Source organism: Myotis brandtii, unplaced genomic scaffold (genome assembly GCF_000412655.1).
Source record: "Myotis brandtii unplaced genomic scaffold, ASM41265v1 scaffold709, whole genome shotgun sequence".
NCBI classification, from domain to species: Eukaryota; Metazoa; Chordata; class Mammalia; order Chiroptera; family Vespertilionidae; genus Myotis; species Myotis brandtii.
Genome location: NW_005370782.1, coordinates 362,766 through 385,610, shown reverse-complemented (window position 1 = coordinate 385,610; position 22,845 = coordinate 362,766). Strand labels below are relative to the sequence as shown.

The window sequence follows — 22,845 nt, the reverse complement described above, 5'->3', positions numbered from 1 at the left end:
CCCTGATCAGCCTGGTCACCTCCCACAAAGGGAGGCCAGACTGCGGCTTAGGCCCGCTCCCCAAGGGGAGCAGGGAGCAGGCCTAAGCAGTCACTAGGACATCCCCTGAGGGCTCCCAGTATGTGAGAGGGGGCAGGCTGGCTGAGGGAACCCCCCACCCAAGCGCATGAATTTTGTGCACCTGGCCCCTAGTAATAATAATAATAATAATAAGACAAACCTCAAACTTGCAAAAACAGATAAAATTTGGAATGTTGAATGATGAGGATTTATTTATAGGCAAAGTAATGCATTCAGTGGTTCCTACAGCAGACTCTCTGAGAACTTTTAAAATAGGTGATTTCTAAAATTTTCAATTTACACACATCTTTTAAAGATGGTACAAACCCCATCACTCCTGACCTGAACTCTCTGAAGGTAAGACCCAAATATTCTCTACAGTTTGATAGATTTGGACCACCAAGGACTAAACATTTAGTTAAAATATGTATTTTTCTTAATAAATTCAACCAGGTTTTTGGAGATATGTAGGTTATACCATCATAGAAAGAATAGCTAGCCTTAGCATAGATGTGATTAACTGAGCCAAAGGGGGCATGTCATGTTCTCATTTTCAATTATGTTGTACTTATTGTACTGCATTACAATATATAATCAAAAATGTTCTTTTAATTGAAAGAAATAAAACTAAAGTTATTTGAATTCTAAACGTTCTCTGCCTTATATGGAACCAGATAGCCCTTTAGAGAAGAGGCTAGCATTTTTTATATATTCAACAACTCTAACAAAGATTTACTCTATAACAGATACCTAGGCAGGCTCTGGCATTATAATAGCAATAGAATGAAAAGTTCACTCATTGACTTTGCAATCTAGTATAACAACAGAGATCTACAATAATCAAAGAATCATATACCTAAATGTAAATTTGCATCCATGAAAGGTGCTATGATATAAAGTACTTGGAATTGATCTAGAATTCATGAGTTCCTAACTCTCTTAAATTGGATTAAATCCATTGATCCAGTAATTCTACATTTAGGAATTTATCTTACATATATTAGTATGCTATCTCATTTTCTTAAAGATAGGTTATGGAGTTGTATTGTTTGTGAGTTTATAAGAAATTTTAACTGTTCAATGATAGGAGACTACTCTATTAAATTATGCAATAACTATATAATAGAAATACTTGTGTCATTAAAATATAGTAGACAATAAAATGAGATCTTTTAAATATATATTACATGAAAAACATATTTCAAAACAACATGAATACATGACAGGTTAATACCACTTATATTAAAAGGAAGAAAAGGAGTGTATAGGTATTTATATATATAGTCTGGAACAAATTATCTTTCTCTGAAGAATGGGAGGAGCTATTTTACTTTCACTTTTAATTTTTAGCATTTTGTATTATGTTTTTTATTTGTACATGTGTGATGATGGTGGTTGTTTTATTTACAAGGGCATCTATAGTTTATTAATTATGTACAATTTTGGATACTTAATGGTCGTTTAATGGGCTCCATTACATGACCATTACAGAATCAAAATGTTCAGTGAAGGAATCCTAATAATTTGTAATTTTACACCATCACTATGGGGACAAAAATTACTGTACTACCTAGAGTTCCTTAGATGAATCTAGCAACCAGATTGAGAACCACTAGTCTAAATATCAACTTCAGGAAAAATTTTTACATTGAAGTTTACATCCTTATTAGGAACCAAAATAGTTCCACAAGTTTTATAACTATTCAGAAAACAAAATGTACACCATGATAAAAATATTAGTAGTTATGCCACTTGCTGATGTCATAGTCCTTTTCAGAATCTACAGAAGCCCGCAAATGACATTTGAAGACAAAACAAGGTTTTTGTTCTTCTGCTAGAAACGTTTACTTCAAATACATCATCCTTAAAGCAGCTACTTGTACAGTATTACTAGGGCTCTACCAGTCTTAATTTATAACGAACCAAGGATTTGAAGTAGAAAAACTGAGAATTAACTATTTCCTATAAAAACCTCAGAGCTTTTCATATTATTACTAATTTCTCATGAAAATCCTTTAGTTGAAATAAACCTCAGGGTTCATGGTACCCTCCATCTCTAATCATGTTTCCCCACCTTAGAACATGAATAAAACAGCATTTGAAGTGAGTAAGCATATGGCTGCTTGAAATAACCAAAATAATTATCTATTTAATTCTAGATCCACCCATTACTAGCTGTATGACATTAAGTTACATAAGTTTGTAGCATCTCAGTTTACTCATCTGCAAAATGACAATAATGGGATTAAATTCACAGTGGTGTTGTAAGAAGTAAAATAAAACAGATAAACTGCTTGAAAATCCCTGGTCTATAGTAGTAATCAGTAATAAGCTTTTATCTCTAATCATACTTCTGAACTCTCAAAAAGACATAAAGTCATAGTCTTAACACTTAAGGCCACAGCTTGTATTTGCCTTTGACTTCGAAGCTTGTATCTTTTACTTAGTATCCTACGTCCCTTGATTATCTCAGTGCCATCTCTGGATAAAGCATTGGTAGGCACAGGCATATGAAAGGATGAAAAAGATAAGACATCTTTCCTCTTGATTAGGGTCAAGTAAAAAGAATAAGAAATGTGCATAAATTATCATTACATACGTAGGAAGCCATGCCATCAGAGGCGGGTATATGGGAATTCAGTGGACACAACAGTTCATTCCAGTTGATAGGTGGTGCAGGGCTGGAGGTGGGAATCAAATAGTAACCACCATGGTATGGAGTTCAGGCCAGCTACACAAAAAGGTACCACTCAGCAGGGTCTGGCCATAAGGGAAGACTATGACCTCATAGAGTTTCTGGCTACACACACTCTAAGTCTCTTTCCACACAGGCATGCTGTTCAGGGTGAAGTTTCTCAGAAACACCAGTGCCAAATATATCTGTATATAAACATGGAGGACTTTAAAATTCCTCTGTACCAGGGCCCTGCAGATAAAAGTTGAAATAAATAACTCAAATCTATGAGTTTAATTCCATAAAGCTATGTCAGCATCCCGGCTGTTTACAGTGAGAGCTCCGTGGTCCATCTCTCCAGGTTAGTAGTGGAGAAAAGCAGCACTGCTACCAAATGGTGACTGGATAGTCATGGAGAGAAAAATATGTTGACATTTATCCAAAGCCCAGCAAGCAGATGGCAGTGGGCACAAAATCTATCATGACAATTGGCACCTCATTGGGGTGCTCTGAGCAAGGAAGGGGACTGTAAAATGCCCTTTTTTGGCTGCCCTTCCATGAGGCATATTGGTGGCACAGGAGGGGGACAACTGCCTGACTGGTGTCAAGGGGAGAAGAGATGGCCTTTAAAATCTAGGCTACGGCAGCCTCCTGGGTAGTCAATCTGGTGCCTTTTGAGCATCCAGAGAATGACTTAAAGATGTGTATCGGATTTCCTCTAGGATAGATGATATCCAACAGATTCCATTCAAAGGTGGCTCACAGGATAACAAACTAAGCTCCGAGATAGAAGGGGTCTGCATTTTCTGTAGCCAGGCCTAGTATGTTAAGTAAATGGCACAATATTTTTACCTATTTTAGAATTCTTAAGCTGCTGGTATGTGGATAACCAGTGCATTTGTGCTTTCTAAGTGTAAGTGCCAGTGGATGACTAGGGTTGATAGCTAGTTGAATGAGAAGGATCATTACCAGCAACACTCTACTTTGCAGAGGTTTGATAATTTGAAATTTTTTAAAAAGTTGATGAAGATCCATTTTTTCTGGATCATATAGTCTTGTTGTGTTTATACTATTGCCTAACATTTCAGATACCTTAACCAATTGGCATTAACACATGTATAGATTGTATCACAATAGACACACACACACATTGCTTAGTCTTAAGCCTTTGATTAGACTTCTCTGAATCCACAGAAGATAAAATACAATGCCAAACTGCTGGCCTATATCCCAAGAAACTGTCAACTAAGTTTTAGTAGTAAGAATACCTAACTTTTTAAGTCACTCTGAAATAAAATAGATATTATTCCAATAAGAACTTTATTTACACAAAATTTGACTACTTTGAATTTTCAAATCAGTTTTTAATATAGAACTCTACCCTCAAAAAAAGAAAAAAACCCAGTCGTTTTAATATAGAACTCTACCCTCAAAAAAAGAAAAAAAAAACCCAGTCAATGCACCTAAGATCCCCTTGACTTATAGTGTTCTTTAAATAAATTACATAAAATGTGCAGTTTTATATAGACAGACTTTTAGGAAGGAGAACTCAAGTCGTTATTTCAATTGTCTTAGCACCTACAACAGTTTAACAATAAAGGTATCTGATTATTCAACAACCCACCCATATCAAACAGAAAATGGCCAGTTTTGAATAGTTTCTGATCCCAACTGTGGTCAAGACAAAGAAACCATAATCAGTTACTGGCTGCAGAAATTATTATATTATTTCATAATAGCAAGTAACATAAATATCAATATAAATATTACATAAATATATACCTTTATGAAATATTATGCTGAGTAAATATTTTAATTAAATATAATGCTATAATCAAGGAAAATATTAACAATATATAGTTCATTAAAATTGAGATATATAAAACTATCCCAAAGATATAAAATGATAAGCATGCCAACAAAATAAATGGTAAGGGATTAAAGTAAGTGAAGATGAATTTTGGTTGAGAAATTAAAAGTCAACATATTATTTATTTATATGCAGCTACTTTTCCCAAGAGTATGATCTAAAAATTCCGCCCCCCCGCCCAAAAAAAAAAACAATCAAGTAAAATTTTAGGTAAGGAACTCCTTTCATTTCCATAATGGGCAAGAGACTCCTGCTCTACTCTTTAGGAGAAAACTTCTTGACTCTGCCACCTTACTGAGTAGTGGAGTGAACTGTGACTGCTCAGGCATGGCCTAGGGTTTTGGCCCTATTACACTCGCTCAGCTGCATCAGTGCATAGGAAGGGAGGCTGTGGTCCTCCGTGGGACTGGTTAAGGTTGGCTCTGCAGGCCCAGCTCTTCCTACTGGCAGCCCCCACAGTGTAGAGTTGATGGGACAAGGACTGGTAAATAAGGTAGTCCCTCTTTCCTAATTATTTAAGATTATCTATACCTCTCTCCCCAACACTGTAAACCCAATAGCACCAAGGAATAGACCCCAGGCTGCTCTTTTATTTAAATCATCCTTTCCTTGGTAACTGAGGCCACACAGCTGGTTAATAGGACATGGGGTTTATATATAATCCTGGCAGAGAAATATTGATCCGCAGAGTGCAGGGTTCATTTCAGGATGACCTGTTTTGAAACATTTTGATTTTAAATCATCAATCCCAACTTATTGGGAGAGCTGTCTGAGTAAAATAAAATCCTTGCCAGAATAAACATGCACGTTCCTTGCAATAATTTTTTCTCCCACAAATGAACACAGGACATGCTCTAAAAAAGCCCCACCCAATGTTAAAACACAATCAGCTCATAATGTATCATTTAAACATGAGTACCTCCAGCCAGGATCTTCTCTTCCAATTCTGCCATTTGCTTCTTATAGGCTTTTAAAGCTGCTTCTTTGAAAGAGGGACGGATTCTCTTTGGCTTTGTGATTTCCACGGGCTGTTCAGGAATGTTTTGGTTTTCATCTTCTTTTATTTCCATTTCAGGTAACGTTTCATTTAAGGGTTCCAACCCTCCTTCACTAACCACATCATCTGCCTGCCCATCATATCCCTCATCCTGTGGGGTTTCATAAGGTGTTTCATAAGAAGAGTGATCATATTCCTGCATTGGCTCATCTGTTTCAGTAATACTAGTCCTGTTTTCTAGCTTAGCAAGAACTTGTTCTATCACTTCAACATAATCTGTTTCATTATCTGCCACTGGTTCACTATAGTCCTCCTCATCTTCTGCTTTGTAGTAATAAGGTTCTGTGTAAACATCAGAGTCCAGGGTGGTACTTGATTCATTTGCAGTTGATTGTGATAATGTCCGAAATCTCCCCATTAAGGAAGAGCCACTGTCCTCATACCCACTGAGACTCTGTGTGCTTTTGTTCCACACCACCTCCAAGGCTGATTTAGCCCGCTGTAGTGTAGATCCAAATTTTGGGAAGCTGAAAGCCTTATCAGAAAGGTCAATGCTTAATCGACTATGCCAAGATTTGGGTGGGGCATCCTCTGAATCATCACTTTGCAATTCACTTTGACTTCGATACATTATGGACAACTGGCTTTGATTTTGGTACAAATCATTAGAATTGGCTTCCTGATAAGAATCATATTGGCCAACCCATTGGCCTTGTGGTTCATTATCCAATCCAGGGCATGGAGATGAGTTGTCATCTTGGGTTAAATCATAGCTCTCAGAGTCATCCTGAAGGTCACTATGGCACTTCCCCGAGTCTTCTTGGTCTTTATTGTAAACATCTAGTTGTTGATCAGAGAGACTGTTTGTGTCGTAGTCAAAAGCTTCCTGAGTGGATGAATCCAAACCTAAATCAGCTCCTTGCTCTACTTGATTCCATTCCTTCCATGGAGAAAGATCCTCATGGAAAGAGAGCTGAGAATCACTGTAATGACTTTGGTCTCCAGATGCACATACCATGCCATTACTCATCCCACTATCCACAGTTTCTGTGTTCCCTTGGACACCCTGAACAGCCCCATCCAAAAGTAAGTCCTGGGGACTGTCATACAAGGTAGGCGTGCCCTCCTGTTTCCTTTGCCAAAGTTCCCGGTCTGAAGATGACAAGAGGGAGCTTCCATTCGTTCTAGTGAAAAACTGATTTTCTGAAAAATCCTCAGAGTAAGATTGACACAGTTTGGAAAAGTCTGATTCAGAACGACTAAGCTTTGCAGTAAAAAAATCACTCTGTGAATGCCAGAGGGGTGTTGCATCTCCATAATGGGTTGTAGTTTGCTTTTCCAAGGTACCTGATTCTGGCAACTGTGAGGAAATTTTATTATAATCTGATTTATTTGAAATTTTGCTGCTACTGGCAGTTTTATTTTTGGCTCTAGCATTGTGTGATTTTGAACTTGACTTGGAAATACTTCCCTTTGTTGGAAAGTCTGACTTGGAAAGCACAGCATAACTGTTTCTATTGAGGTCAGATTCCAGCTCTCCATCACTGTCATCTGGTAGCTGCCAATTATTCTTCTTGAGTTGGGGCTCTGGAGTAGACAACTTTATATCCATGCTCTCATATGTCTGCGAAGATGGTATCCCTTTCTCTTTTCTTTCTCTGATGTCATGAGTAAGGATATCTGTTGAGATTCCGATACCTGTTCCTTTGAGTTTATATGATTTTTTTAAGACGGAATCCCTTTGCTTAGGAGTTTCAAAGTACACCAGTATGGGCCGCGGCTTTGCATTTGGGCAGTCCCTTTGGTGTCCTATTCTCTGAGCAAATTCAATTTTAATAGCATTTGGTGCATCTGAAAAACCCATTTTATCTACTAGAATTTGGTACACCACAAGTTCAACGTATTCAAATCTTTCTTCGGGCACATTTAAAAATCTCAGGCTTGCCTTGCTACCCATATGGCCTAAGTGCTTAATATAATCATGGATGTCTCTGGTTTCCCTCCGAGACTGGACGAACCCTGTACGTAGCTGTTCGATTTCACTTTGTACAACCTCCACACTGCTGGAGATCTCATCGATGGAATGCTTGAGAGCATTGACATGCCCTCGTAGCTCAGAAAGTTCTGTCTCAATCTGACTTATTCCCTGAAGTTCCTTAAAGATCATTTCCATGACATCATGTGTTTGACTAATACAGCCAGAGGAACTGAATCCTGGCTCCAGGGCATTTGTCTTTGGGTTTCGGGCAGTTCTGTCCAAAGATTTGCTTCTTATTCCCCAGGTTTTCTTCATTGTGCTCAACTCTGAATCTGAGGAGACACAGTCTTGACTCTTCTTCCATTTCCTCAGTTTACGTAAAGCTCCTAGTTTTAAGCTATGCAGAGTGCGTTCCCCATCAGAGCTGCCCTCCGAAGGAGCCAGGCTGCTTGAACTCTTCCTATTGCGTTTAACCGGCATCATGAGTGTTGACTGTGGCTGGTTTTCTGCACTACTCCTTAGTTCACTGAGGGATTCTGAGTAGGAACTCTCAATGGAAGATAACTCTTGAAGCAGATCTTCATTATCACTGTTGGTTACATTAATATTTTTTTGTAGGCCATTGGCAATAGCTACTCGGTAACTGAATGTTGGTGAGAGGGAAAATTCTTTGTTAGCTTCGTCTTCTTCAGTGGATAAGTTGCGAGTGGATGAACACTTGGCAATCTTCTTTACGGTACTTTTCAAGGTATTAGAAAGTCTGGGGGTTTTGGTGTGGCCGGCAGCAGGAAAGTCTTGATTCCTTTTCTGCTCACGATTCTCTTTTTTTTTGTTTGTATTTCCCAATTTCTTTGTAAACATTCCTTTGCAAAGCTTATGTATGTAAGGTAAAATCAGGCTCTTGAAAAGATTAGCCACCATGGAGAGCAATTAGTGCAAACTTCTCTACTCCAAAAACATAAACAAGGCGTCAGGATGAAAATCTGTAAACCCAAGGCAAGCATCACTGTTCAGATGTTCTCTGAATCATTGAAAACAGCTGGAAGGGCAGCGTGGCTCTGCCACAAGGTCAATGTCCTGTGAAAACCAGAAGCAAAGTTCCATTTATGAAAGACATTCTCTCTTGGAGGAGGGGTTTCATGAGTTGCTCTCATTTCCGCATGACTTCAAGTATTGTCTAAAAGAAAGCAATGTAAAAGTGAATATCAGAAATTAATTCTAGACTTATCCCATTTCTAACATTTTTCAAAAGTATTCAAGATACATAATGTGTGAAAAATTGCAGAGGGAGCAGGGTAATATATTAATTTCAATACACCGTTACTTTTAAAACAACTATAAAGCAAATAAGTAGCAGTATCTGTGTTTAAATTACATTTTTTTTCTAAATTATTTATGGGCAGACACAATTGAATGGTAATAAAAGATAATGATAATTTGCAAAGGTTTGTATAAGGTGACAAATTTAAAAGCTATATTAACTGCATATTATCATTTCCCCATTCTTTTATTTCCTAAATTGCATTTACTTAGAAACACAAAAGCATTTAAATTTAAATGTATATCCCCTACCCCAGACATTTAAAATTAATCAAATTAATATTATCCGTATATGTAAGACCTTTTCTTATTCAAGTAATCTTTTACTTTTCCAGGCATTCAATGATTTGGAATTGCTTAAATAATGATTAAAGTAATTCAAGTAAGCCATATGTCATATGCTGAAGTAAATACTAAGAGAAAATACATCTTTTACAGCCATCAGATTTGTCAATGAAATATAATGGTTGAAAAGAAATAGAAGGTTATATCAAATTAGGTATTATAACAACAATAAATCCCATTAGGAAAATATTTTTGGAAAATGCAGAAAGCACATCCAAGTTTTGAAAGGATGTGACTTGAGAGAGCAGAGCCATGCTAATCACCCAGTGCAGCCCTGTGGCAGATGGCAGGAGACTCATCCCCAGGGTTAGCACCATGAATAGCCATAGGTTATCAAATCACAAAAAGAAACTGTGCCACAAATAAAATGTTCCTACGGAGAATCAAGAATTGGTTGGATACAGAAGGAGGAGGAGGAGGAAGGAGAGGGGAAGGAGGAGAAAAAATTTATACGAATTTTGCTGGTTCACTAGCAGTGTGACTTGTATGTAATTTCATTCAAAGAAAATGTTGTTAAATTTAACTCACTGTTTTATTGTTGAAATAGATCGCAGAATAATGGTAGCAGCCAAAAGCCTGTACTGACATTGGACTACACATGTGGGTAGATAAATAATCTATTTCATTCTTTAAAGTTACATCATGAGCTGCATATTGTTTTAGGAGTCAACTGACTCGTTACCAGCTCCCTTCACTTGGAAACCTGCCATTTCTCTTCACTCAGGCTCTGCAGGGACTTAGAGAAAACATGCTCTGGCGGGAGCCAAGCTTCAGGAGAGGCAGGGCTATGGGATGAGAAGGGGAAGCGAAAAGATGAAGGAGAGAAACAGTGACTCTAAAGAAGTCCAGGTCTTCTTGGGTTTCATACTTGTCAGAGACCAGCTCCTCTTGTCTGAAACAATTTGCTGTTCATTCAAAAGTATAAGCCTGAATCTGTTTTCTACTAATAAAAAATGTCAAGAATTGAGTCCTGAATTAATTTAAAACAGTATTTATTGTACCCCATGTGACCTCTCCTTGTGGAGAAAAGACTTTGGAAAGTTAAGTAGTAGGATGGTAACTAAATTACTTTAAGATCAACGTTGGTAGAACAAATTGTTCTATTTACTAATCACTCAGTCCAAGATCCCGGGTCTCCCAAACCTAAAAACAAACAACTACTTTTTTGTTTAAATGAAAGCAGTAATTTTGTCAATGCTTCTGATATTTTCATGAAATTATGTCTGGACTTCCTGACTTATATTACTAATTCAGAACTATGACTTTACAAAATCATTGTGGAAAAAAAAATTTTGAGCAGAAAAATTCAACCCGAATTGAAATCCCGGTTCAGAAAACATGAACCCAAGGGCATGCATCCACATTTACACATACTAATTCACTTGTTCTATATTCCAATCACATACAGTGGCTTGTTATTCACTAAGGGCTCCATGCTCTTTCACACCTCAGTAGCTTTTCTGTTCCCTCTCCCTAGAATATCACTCATGCCAGCAACCCTGTCTGTAAAAATTGTGTTTAAACTCCAAAATCATTTGTCCTGTGAAGACTTCACCAACCACCCAAACTGAGATTTTGTCTCTCTTTGCCACACTGTTCCACAACCTAGCTCATAAGCAATTAGAATTCTGAAGTATAATCTCATTTCTGTCTCCACCTGCTGGACTATGTCCTCTTTAAGGGTAAAAAAATATTACTTATCCTATTTTAAACTTTCTGAACCCAGCATGCATGATAAGCACTCAAGAATCATTTGCAGAAGAATTGGCCCAAAGGGTACAAAGTTTCAGTTATGCAAGATGCATAAATCTTAGAGCTCTACTGCATAGCATAGAGCCTATAGTTAATAATGAGACTGTATTGTATACTTAATGTTTTTGCTAGGAGGGCGGGTTTCATGTTAAGTATTCATGTCAAAAAGTAATAATAAAGCAAGAAGGAAAGGCAGGAGGAAACTTTTGGAGATAATAGATATGTTTATGGCATAGATTATAATGATGGTTTCACAGATGTATACTTTTTTTTATTTTATTGACTTTTTACAGAGAGGAAGGGAGAGAGACAGAGAGTTAGAAACATCGATGAGAGAGAAACATCGATCAGCTGCCTCCTGCACATCCCCCACTGGGGATGTGCCCGCAACCCAGGCACATGCCCTTGACCGGAATCAAACCTGGGACCTGTCAGTCCGCAGTCCGACGCTCTATCCACTGAGCCAAACCGGTTTCGGCTCACAGATGTATACTTATATCCAAACTCATTTTAAAAGTTAAAACAATTGTCACTTACTAATTATCTTCATCTGGTTGCCCCAAATCAAACTCTATTCAAACCTAGTCATTTTTCTTAATTATTCATCTCCATTAATATCATAATAAGTATCTGCTTACTCAAGACTTATACCCAGGACTCATTCCTGGGAATATTCTAGATTGATATCATTCTAGATTCATATAATCTATCCCATATCCATATCCAATGTATGTTATCTCATCCCACTATTAATGCCTTAGTTCTGAACTACATTTCTTATCTGGACTATTACAAATGTATCTTATGTGGTCTTCCTAACTCTAATTTGGCCCTTCACTCAAATCCTCCTCTCTAAAATTAATATATTTTCCTTTTTATTGAATTTATTGGGGTGACATTGGTAAATAAAATTATATAGCCCTGGCCAAGTAGCTCAATTGGTTAGAGATTGACCTGGTGTGCAGCTGAAGTTGCAGGTTCAGTCCCTGGTCAAGAAGCAACCAATGGATGCATAATAAGTGAAGCAACAAAACTCTATGTGGTCTTCCTAACTCTAATTTGGCCCTTCACTCAAATCCTCCTCTCTAAAATTAATATATTTTCCTTTTTATTGAATTTATTGGGGTGACATTGGTAAATAAAATTATATAGCCCTGGCCGAGTAGCTCAATTGGTTAGAGATTGACCTGGTGTGCAGCTGAAGTTGCAGGTTCAGTTCCTGGGCAAGAAGAAACCAATGGATGCATAATAAGTGAAGCAACAAAACTCTCTCTCTCAAAAAAAAAAAGAATTAAAAATATATTATTAAAATAAAAAAAATTAAATTACATATTACATAGGTTTGAGGTGTACAAAAATATGAATATATTCTTAAAAGATAAAAATTGTCCCACTTAAAATACTACCTGTCTTAGGAGACTCATTTCCTATCACTCCCACAAGCACATCTGCCCCAGCCACATTGAGGTAGTAACAGTTTCCTGATTACCACATAGTTGCCTCACAAATGTGCCTTTTTTCAAGCTGTTCTCTCTGCCTCCATTCCTTTCATGAATATCTCTAGAATTAAGATAGATCTTCATTAAACTACAGTCCATCTGAATTTTTTACTCACTTCCATTGCTGCTCTTTGATTTAGTAGTAAACAATGACACTAATACTTCTACTAGTACTTTGGGATCTACAAAGTATTTTTTGTGTGTAAAGTTATATGATCTTCATGGTAACCTTACAAGTGTATTATCTCCAGTTATTGTTATAGACAGTGAGTCTCTTAGATGCTCAAGTGGTTGCTGGTGTCTCCTGACTTTAAAGTTTGGTTTCTTCACTATAATAATTTTTTTAAATATATGTATATATTTTATTGATTTCAGAGAGGAAGGGAGAGGAAGAGAGAAATAGAAATATCAATGATGAGAGAGAATCATTGATTGGCTGCCTTTTACACACCCCCTACTGGGGATCAAGCCCACAACCCCGGCATGTGCCCTTGATCGGAATCAAACCCAGGACCCTTCAGTCCTCAGTCTGATGCTCTATCCACTGAGCCGAATCAGCTAGGGCCACTTTAATAATTTAATTTACATTCGCCTTACTTTAGACCTTTAATAGCTTACTGGTCTCCTAAAGTAATATTTTCCACCTTACAAACCATCCCATGGACTGATTTCCATCTCACCTTCCTTAAATGTCATTTTCCTTTTTTTTTTATCTCCTACTAAATACTATTGCATACCCTGTACTCTGGACCATTCATGGATCCACTAAGCTTATTTTTTGTGGTTTATTCACTCTTCTTAGAATGTCCCCTGGTTTCAACCATTGAGGACAGATCAAAACTAAACTTTTCCATGAAAATTTAACTACTCAAGTCATCTTCCTTTTTTCCTGTCCTTATTGTCTGAACCATGAAATTTATTCCATAATTATTCTTCTAAACTATTTATCAAAAACAGTCTTTGCACATGTTTTTCTAATTTTTGTCTATTATGTGCCAGACACTTTCTTGAATGCTCTGTATAGACTATTACATTGATATTTGACCATAATCTCTGCAGTAGGTACTGTTATTAATCCCCACTTTATAGATGAAGAAACAGAACCTAAGTAACTAGCCCCAAGCCACATAGGTGGGAAGTGATGTGGCAAGAACTGTATCCCAAACTAACTGGCTTCAGGGTCCATTACACTAAATAAATCTATAACAAGAAATTATGAATATTGCTGGCAAATTGGTACATTGATTAGATGTCCACACATCTAATTAATGAAATCTAAAGAGCTCTGCACTTTCAGTGTCTCAATAAAAACGTGTTCACAAAGTATGCTTCACAGATGATTAGGTACTGCTAGCTCATTTTGCTCAGTTTTATTATTTCTAACTGCCCCAAAATTAACTCTAATGCCAAGAGCACATCCTTAAAAGCAACACAATAGGTTAATAATTAGTAATAACTTCAGACTAACTTTTAACTGACCAATAAGCACATGGAAATGTGTTCTATGGTATTATTTTAATTACCAGGAAAATACAAATTAAAAAACAAAATGAGATACCATTTCATATAGACAAAAGTAACTAAAATATAAAAATACCAGCTCCACAAAATGCTGGAGAAGCTGTGGAACAACTAAAATTTTATACAGTACAGAGAACAATGTAAAAGAATATAATCACTTTAGAAGCTTTTGGCAGTTCCTTATAAAATTAAACCTTCATTTACACTATGACCCAGCAATTGCATTCCTAAGTATTTACCCAAGAAAAATCAAGGCATATTTTTTAAACAAACTTGTATGAGAATTTCCATAGATACTTTATTAATAATATCTCGAAAGTAGGAAAATATCCCTCAGGAAAAGAATGGATACACAAATTACAGTATATTAAAATAATGGAACACTAATCAGCATAAAGAAGAATGAGCCACTATTACACGTGGATCTCAAAGTATTATATAGAGCAAAAGAAGTCAGATACAAAACAGTAAATATTCTATGATTCTGTTTATATTAAGTTCAAATCAAGACTAAGCTATGATAATAGAAATCTGAAAAGTTGTTGCATATGAAGGGTGAGGACTGATTTGAAGGAAACATGAGAAAACATTTTGGGAAAATAGAAATGCTCTATATCTTAATTGGGGTAGTAGGTATATTTTCATTTATAAATTCTTCTAGTTATAAATTTGACATCTCTCCATTTCACTGTTTATAAATCTTATTCCAGTGAAATAATATAAAAAGAAAAATGAAAAATGGAACATGTACTTTGATAATGGAAGTAGCACATGAGAAGCAATTTCCTGGAATGGTGGAAACCGGTTTACTTGTTTGTTGTATAAAAATTAGGTCTTCTTTCAGTTACTGAATTTAGTACAATTTCAGAACATGCAGAACACATAAAAAGTGTTGAACAATGCACTCAAAGGTCTAAGCAGAAGACAATATAGTTAGGGAACAAAGCTTCTTTAGACATTCAGCTTCATCAAAAAGGCCAAGTCGCAATTCTCATATCTGTTTGGAAATCCTCTAGCTGACACAGAAAAGCCTCCATGACTGGGGACAGACTGAAGCTGTCCAGAGGTTCCCTGTCATCCAACTGGAACAATTATTCAGAAAGATATTCATTTTAATGCTCTTTGTTTGCTAAGATACAAGAATCTCTTCTTCCCAAGGGCCATATATCTTCCTGTGATCTTAACTGAATCCCCTCTAAGGTGATGCTCCAGAAATTATATCTTCTCTTGATCACATCTTAAGTTTCTTTCTCGAGGGTCCATTCAACCCAAGCAATAAGCATGTTCACATCGTATCTTATTGTAAATGAAAAACAAACAAACAGCGCAGCCTTCAGCCTTCCTTCAACGCTGTCACCTTCTCAGGCTACTGCAACTTCCAACTGACTCTTCCAAAGCATAGAGGAGACCCGCTGTCTGCACTTTCTCATGAGTCTATTCATCTTCAATCTCTTGATGTCTGGCTCCAACCCAGAAGTCTACTAAAATTTCTCTTTTCTGAGATATGGATAATATTTGTATAATTTTCCCCACCCTGCCTACTGCATCTGAAACCATTAACCATGTTGTCTTTCTTTAAACATTTCTATATACCTTTGTGACAACAAGGCCTACTTGAGCCTCTCTCTGGACACAGTTATTTTGACTAGAGTGGTCATATAATAAAAACTGGGCCAATTACGTTTTCTTTCTTGGGAATTGTAAGTTGAAACAGGCATTTTGACAACAGAGCAACATAAAGTTCTGACCTGAACAGCCAACTTTTAAACTTTGTAAAAATTTAGCAGTAAAAAAACATTTAAAAAAAGAAAAGAGTGCAGACAAATGGTGAAAAGCAGGAATGAGAGAAAATATGGGCACAGAGGAAGCAGACCCCTTTGTTTCTGATTGCTGTTTAGGCCTAGGTGTGGGGCCATTATTAGTTTTGTCTAATTATGGAGAGATATCAGTCTAAGTAAGTGTTTTTCTTTAGAAACAAGTCTTAGCAACACCCTCCACTGGCCTCTCTTCCTCTTGTCAGACTTCTTTTACTCCCCTTTCTTTTAACTACCAAATCAATATACTTCCATCTAGCTCAGTGGTTCTCAACCTTCCTAATGCCACGACCCTTTAACACAGTTCCTCATGTTGTGGTGACCCCCAACCATAAAATTATTTTCGTTGCTACTTCATAACTGTAATTTTGCTACTGTTATGAATCATAATGTAAATATCTGATATGCAGGATGTATTTTCATTGTTACAAATTGAACATAATTAAAGCATAGTGATTAATCACAAAAGCAATATGTAATTATATATGTGTTTTTCCGATGGTCTTAGGCGACCCCTGTGAAAGGGTTGTTCGACCCCCAAAGGGGTCACAACCCACAGGTGGAGAACCGCTGATCTAGCTTCTCTTTTTGTATTAGTTCCTATTTGTGTTTTGATCAGCTTTGTCTGAAAAATCATTATCATCTCAACTTCAATATTTCAAGTTCATCTTCATTATATGGCAATCTTCTCTAACTTTCTCATATAGTACTTATTAACAAAACAAATGGGAACTCTAGTTTCACCACTAATTCCTCTATTGCTTTGTCCCAAACTTACCTTACAGGCCTTAAGTTTACAGTTTCTCCCATCCCTATAGCTCCTTTCCACTCCCAGAGCCACCATTTTAGTTCAAACCCTCATCAATGTTCACCTCAGGTCATTACCTTCTTTTAGAAAAGAAAATTCACAAAAAAATTAAACATTTTTATGTAGGTCCTAAAATATTCCAATCATTATATTATATTCATTAAAAAACTATATTACTTAATCCTCACCACAGACAGTTACACTTGATTATGAATACGATTTCCTAGCTGTTCTCACCTCACTGATTTGCACAACTCTAGATGTGTCTTTGTTCTGTAGTAAAAGCAAGAATTTAAAATTTTAATAAATTTTGTGCAGCGTGGCAATGGACCAAAACTCAGATGCTTAGATCCCCCCCCCCCTTTCCATTACAGTATCCGGTGCAATTCTCCTCACACAATGGAACTTCACTTGATTCTAACTCTTGGGTGAAAGCCAATTACTCATGCCTCAAAGCTTGCAAGCAAAATGGATGTGATACTTATAGCTAAAAATTAAAATTAATGTCTCACTAAACAGAGCTGCAAGTTCATCCTTTTCCTAAATCACAGGGTGCTTTTAAAGAAATTCCATAAAGAAATCATTTTAAAATGCCTAATAGCAATGCCTATTTTAACTTGTTCAGCAAAGATATAGCCCATTCTATATAATGATGGGTAATATATGTGCCCTGTACAAATTCAATTATCAAAGTTCTTTAAAAATTCTTATATTTTATTATGGAATACTAAAATATATGTGTAAAGTCTCTTCAACTTAAAACTTAACATGCTTAGCATCAGTCAGCTCTTACCTCAAAGTGCACCTGGAAATAAATAATCACAGCAAAGATATAGCCCATTCTATATAATGATGGGTAATATATGTGCCCTGTACAAATTCAATTATCAAAGTTCTTTAAAAATTCTTATATTTTATTATGGAATACTAAAATATATGTGTAAAGTCTCTTCAACTTAAAACTGAACATGCTTAGCATCAGTCAGCTCTTACCTCAAAGTGCATCTGGAAATAAGTAATCACAACACACACACACACAAATGCATTTGGTAACTTGATCAATGGCAAGTCAAGGTGCTGTTGTAATTGAAATAAAATAGGGAGAAATTAAGAAGGCTACACAAAAATTTGTATATCTCTAAATAACCACAGAGGTAAACATATGGAATGTCTATGCATATAAATTCAGGTTTCCCAAAGCCCCTTCTCACAAAAGAAGGTAAGTTCTAAGATTCAAGCTCTGGTTGTACCTGTGTTTATCTCTCCTGATCCTAACTCAGCCCAGACCCTTCACTTAGGTTTTGATGACAGTTAGAAAACAAAGATGCAGAAGAATGCTGTGGGAAATGAGATAGACTATTTTTGATACCATCTGCTAATTTTTTTAAACATTTAAAATATTTTAATAAAGTAATCAGTGAATAAGCCCTCTAAATATACTTCTGTGCCTTAGGTGGGAGAACGACATAAAAGGGTACCCCAGGGAGCACGCACGTTCTGTATACCCTTAATTAAGACCAATGTAATTTCAACACTTCAGCCTCCCATCCAAATCTATCCTCAGCCTCCACTCCAAATGTTTACACTTCAGCCTCCCATCCAAGTCTACCATCAGAATCAATGGAAATATATTGTGTGGCATAGCTGTAAGTGTGCCACACAGATACCCACTTCAGGACTAAGTCACTAATTTCTCCAACTGCTGAGTGTTGTATTTATTGCCAAAGACACATAGCTGAGTCACTCTGAGGATGATCCATGGCCAAAGGGTTATTCCCCTCCTCTGGGGCAGCCCAAATTGAATGACTAATTGGTAAGTGCTCAAATGCCTAGCACTAATTGATAGATGTTCAAATGCTCTGTTGATTTAATACAGTGCCATCCCTGCATCAGAGTTTTCTGTAAGATTGGCTGAGGCTTCTGTTGCAAATACATTGCATTTCAGCTCCCACCTCTACCCAATCCAAGAGAAATTCTATACATATATCTCTGTTTCATAGTCTGTTTCCCAGGGAAAATTACTTAAGAAAGTTGGTGTCAAGGGAGCACTGAGGAAGTGACTCTAAATTGAGATATTTTATCTGGATCCTCCCTCTTGGACTAGCAATGAGAACCTAATCACTGATGCTATGTGGAAAATTGAATAGCCTGTGTGTACTGTAGCAGTCCAACTGCTAAAATATGCACTTCTGATAGACTGAGTTGGGATACCAGTGTAAGGGAATGAATTCATGCATACAATGTCCCATGTTATTTGATAGGTTGAAGAGAGGAAGTGATTAGCATTTTGGAATAGAATAGCTGTTTCTGGAATCTCTTGATGTAATAAACAAAGACAACAAAAGACTAAGAACAAAAGGCGAAGAGTGATGAATCACCAATTTATGGCTTAGTGTAAAGACAACTGGAAAGCCATGTCATCAGCTAAATAAATTCTCACCTCTTGCAACAAATGCAGGAAAAGCTGAGCACCAGACCCAGGAATTGATTATCAGAGAGGCAGAGCTCCAGAGAGGATTCCTCAATTTAGGTAGGATGGCTATGCCAAGTTCAGGCCTTAATAGGGAAAAAATGGGACTGTGAGTTATGGGATGAGGACATGTGGGTTAACTCACTTAGAACTTTTTTTCAATATATTTTTATTGATTTAAGAGAGGAAGGGAGAAGGAGAGAGAGATAGAAACATCAATTATAAGAGAGAATCATTGATTGGCTGCCTTCTGCATGCCCCACATTGGGGATCGAGCCCACACCCTTGGCATATGCCTTAATTGAAATCAAACTGTGACCTCCTGGTTCATAAGTCAATGCTCTACCACTGAGCAATGCTGGCCAGAATTATTTAGAACTCTTGAATCCTCAGCTTCCCTGAATCCCAGACTGCAAAAGTGACTTGCTTCTCCCTTTTAGTGATTAGTACTCCACCTTCATTTGAAGACAATACAGAAGTCTCTGACTTACAAGAAAAGCTGTGCATCCTCCATCAAGATCTATGACAGACATCCCCATGGGCCTCCAGAACAATAACAAGAGCAAAAGTCACCACATAATCTAGCTGAGTAAATGTACGGTCTGTTAAGGGAGGAAAGAGACTGTATGTTGAAGAAACTATAGGATCCCACCAACATATATGCACCAACAGGAACTAAGAAAGTACTTATGAACTGAATTCTGTGGATGTTATATCAATGGGGAGGTATATAAACTTAATTAGGGAAGAATGTATTGCTATGGAAGCACTCTCCTATTATATTGAATTTAACACCTGACAAGGACTATGGAAGACACTATTAACACAAAGCTATGTTGGTTCTTTGAAGCTTGGGAAAAACAATGGCCTGCACTTAGTAGAAATAGTATAGCAAATAACAGAGAAAGATATCATAAGTCTCTGAGAAGTAGTTGTGATAGAGTGGATATACTACATAAAACCATAAAACTCACCAGCCGAAAATGTCCATGAAAGGACATACCATTTACCAATGTGATAAGTAATGGTAAGTTTCTCAGTGACATCATTGAGCATCTCAGGGGTGACTACCCTCTATAAGTCAGGGATGCTATAGAAACAGGCTCTAATAACACTGGAAATAATAGGATACCAAAACAACTGAGGTTAGGTAGTATTTAACTATCAGAAAAAGCTGGGTACAATTATCATGATGTGGCACCAATGAAGCAACTTAAAACCAGCTTTTTAGGGTTAAGTAGACTAGAGAATACGTCAATATCACCTCCAAAGTAAAAAGTAAATCATTGCCTCTCACATCCAAAGTGTGGTTTCCTTTCCAAGTTTGGAAATCATATAATCCATACGTGAGAATGCTATTCTGACTCATATGCTGGTGATACAAAAGGCTGATATAGTTCACACTCTATGAACAGAGATATCTGTGGAAAGAAAGTCACCTTGTGGAATTTATGGTGAGATTCAATAGGGGAATCAAATGCTGACCCCGGTTTTTGGATAGAGTTTATGCCATATGAAGTGGAAACCTAGTATCTATTCAAAAAATATTTCTCAGACTGCAATTGGATTTGAATATAGACAGAGAACTTGAATATGTGGCAGCCACTAACCATGCTGCCAGAACTACCTATCATGAATTGAGTTCTGTCCAACCCATCAAATAGTGACACTGGGTAAACCCAATAGCAATCCACTATAAAATGAAAATTGTATAGCTGGGACTATCAGGCATGGACAGGGTCACAGGGCACAGGTAAGCTGCATGAGGATGTGGCCTAGACCTTTGTCATCCATTACAATTGCAGCAGTGTCTCTCCCTCAGTGTGTGTGTGTGTGTGTGTGTGTGTGTGAGAGAGAGTGAGAGAGAGAGAGCGAGAGAGAGAGAGAGAATGTACAGTTGATCTTTGAACAACTCAGGTTTGAACTGTGTGGGTCCACTTATGTGAGGATATTTTTCAATAAATACTTGTACAGTTTTGGGTTCATGGTTGGGATGTTATGAATGTGGAAGGCTGATGGCATGCATTATGCCATTTTACATAGAGGACTTGAGTATCCGCAGACTTTGGTATCTGCGGGGAGTCTTGGAGAACAACTACAGAACAACTAGGTTTTGGGGGAGTCAAATATATCCCTTATAAACAGCTAAGGGAAGAAGGAAGAAGTCTAAACTTAGTGATTTAGAGTCTGGACAACTTATCTCAGTATGTGGGTGTCTCAATATGTGAGAGTACATGAAAATGGACTATGATACACAGTCCCACTCAACATGTCACTGAAACACAGCAGTGAAGTAAAATCCGCCCAATGGACAGAATTTGAGACAGGTTATCTCGGCATCCACTTTGTGTGGAAAGAGAAATGGCCCATGGTAAGAATACATGTGGACTCAAGAACAATGGTGAATTGCTTGTCTAATCTATCAGGAGCCCATAAAAAAAAAATTGGAAAATCAGGGTCAAAGAGAGCTAGAGAAGAAGCAGGTGGATGGCTTTAAGGGAAAGGGTTCAAAATGTGAAATTTTCTGTGTTTGCATATTGAGGCTCACCAGAAAGTATCCACCTGGAAGTGGCGATAAATAACCGAGTAAACAGAATAGGTTGACCAGTTGTGGTTGAGATGGAGAGTACGCATGGACTCAATAGCATGGACTCCTATTCACCACAGCTGATCGAGGCACAGCTACTGCTGAATGTCCAACCCGACAGCAACAGAGACCGATGCTAAACATTTAATACAACATCTTTCAAGAAAATCTACAAGCCACTTGATTAGATGTAGCAATTGATTACATTGAACTTTTACTCTGGAAAGGGCAGTACTTCATTTTAACTGGACCAACACAGTTCCAGATATAAATTTGCCTTCCCTACCCACATACTTTCATCTTAGACTAAGGGGACTATTTCACAGCAGTGGATGTGCAACAGTGAGCTCCTGGTTTCCATGGGGGGAACTGCTTCTATGAAGACACATAATAAAAGTATCATGAAATCTTAAGATAGAATTGTCATCTGGTCACTTGAGACTTACAGCAGGAGAAACTGACTCTGATTATTAGGAGAATGTAGGACTGAACTTACACTATAGGGCCAAGGAGAAATATGTTTAGCACCCAGATAAGCCACTGAGGAAATTCTTCATAATCCTTTTCCTAATTTGATGGTAAATGGATAAAAATAGCAAAATGATGAGGGCCTCATTCAGGAATGATAATCTTGGTCACCGGAGGGGTACCTGAAATGGGAGGTTTAGCAGGAAGATGATGTGTTGTGGTCTGGAGAGCAGCTACAATTATAAGGGCTCTAGTTCCTGCCAATAACCTTCATGTAAGAGACCAGCCAGCTATCCCAGATGGTCTTAACTTGCCATATAAAACAAGCGGATTTGAGTGGCATACAGGGCAGACTTGTGGATGTCAAGGTGTGATACCTTCAGGACCACGGTGCTCAATCCAGAGTTCACCTCTGGGAATGGCCCTCAACTGAAGGTGGTCTTGGTTTCTGGACTGCCACAAATACCAGCCCACAGCTTTTCCATACTGTCTTTGAATATGCTCTAGTTTTGACCTGTAGACTATGTAACTCCAGATCTACACAGTATATAACCTTTATTTTCACAATATATCACAAGTAGCAGAGATAGCTAATGGTTAACAAAGAAAAATAATTATAGTTGCCATTTAATATTTGCTTGCTTTGTTCCTCCAAAAATTTTACTATAATATTCCTGTCATA

At 37.3% G+C, this 22,845-nt stretch overlaps 1 protein-coding gene across 1 annotated transcript in view; it reads right to left on the bottom strand.

The window, feature by feature from the left end:
- The window catches only part of UNC13C (unc-13 homolog C (C. elegans)), a 557,952-nt gene that overhangs the window by 522,069 nt on the left and 13,038 nt on the right, over positions 1 to 22,845 (bottom strand). The window contains exon 2 of the mRNA XM_005882381.2: positions 5,524 to 8,756. Coding sequence (XP_005882443.1) covers positions 5,524 to 8,500 — 2,977 coding nt within the window. The 5' untranslated portion in view covers positions 8,501 to 8,756. The remainder of the gene's footprint in view (positions 1 to 5,523; positions 8,757 to 22,845) is intronic.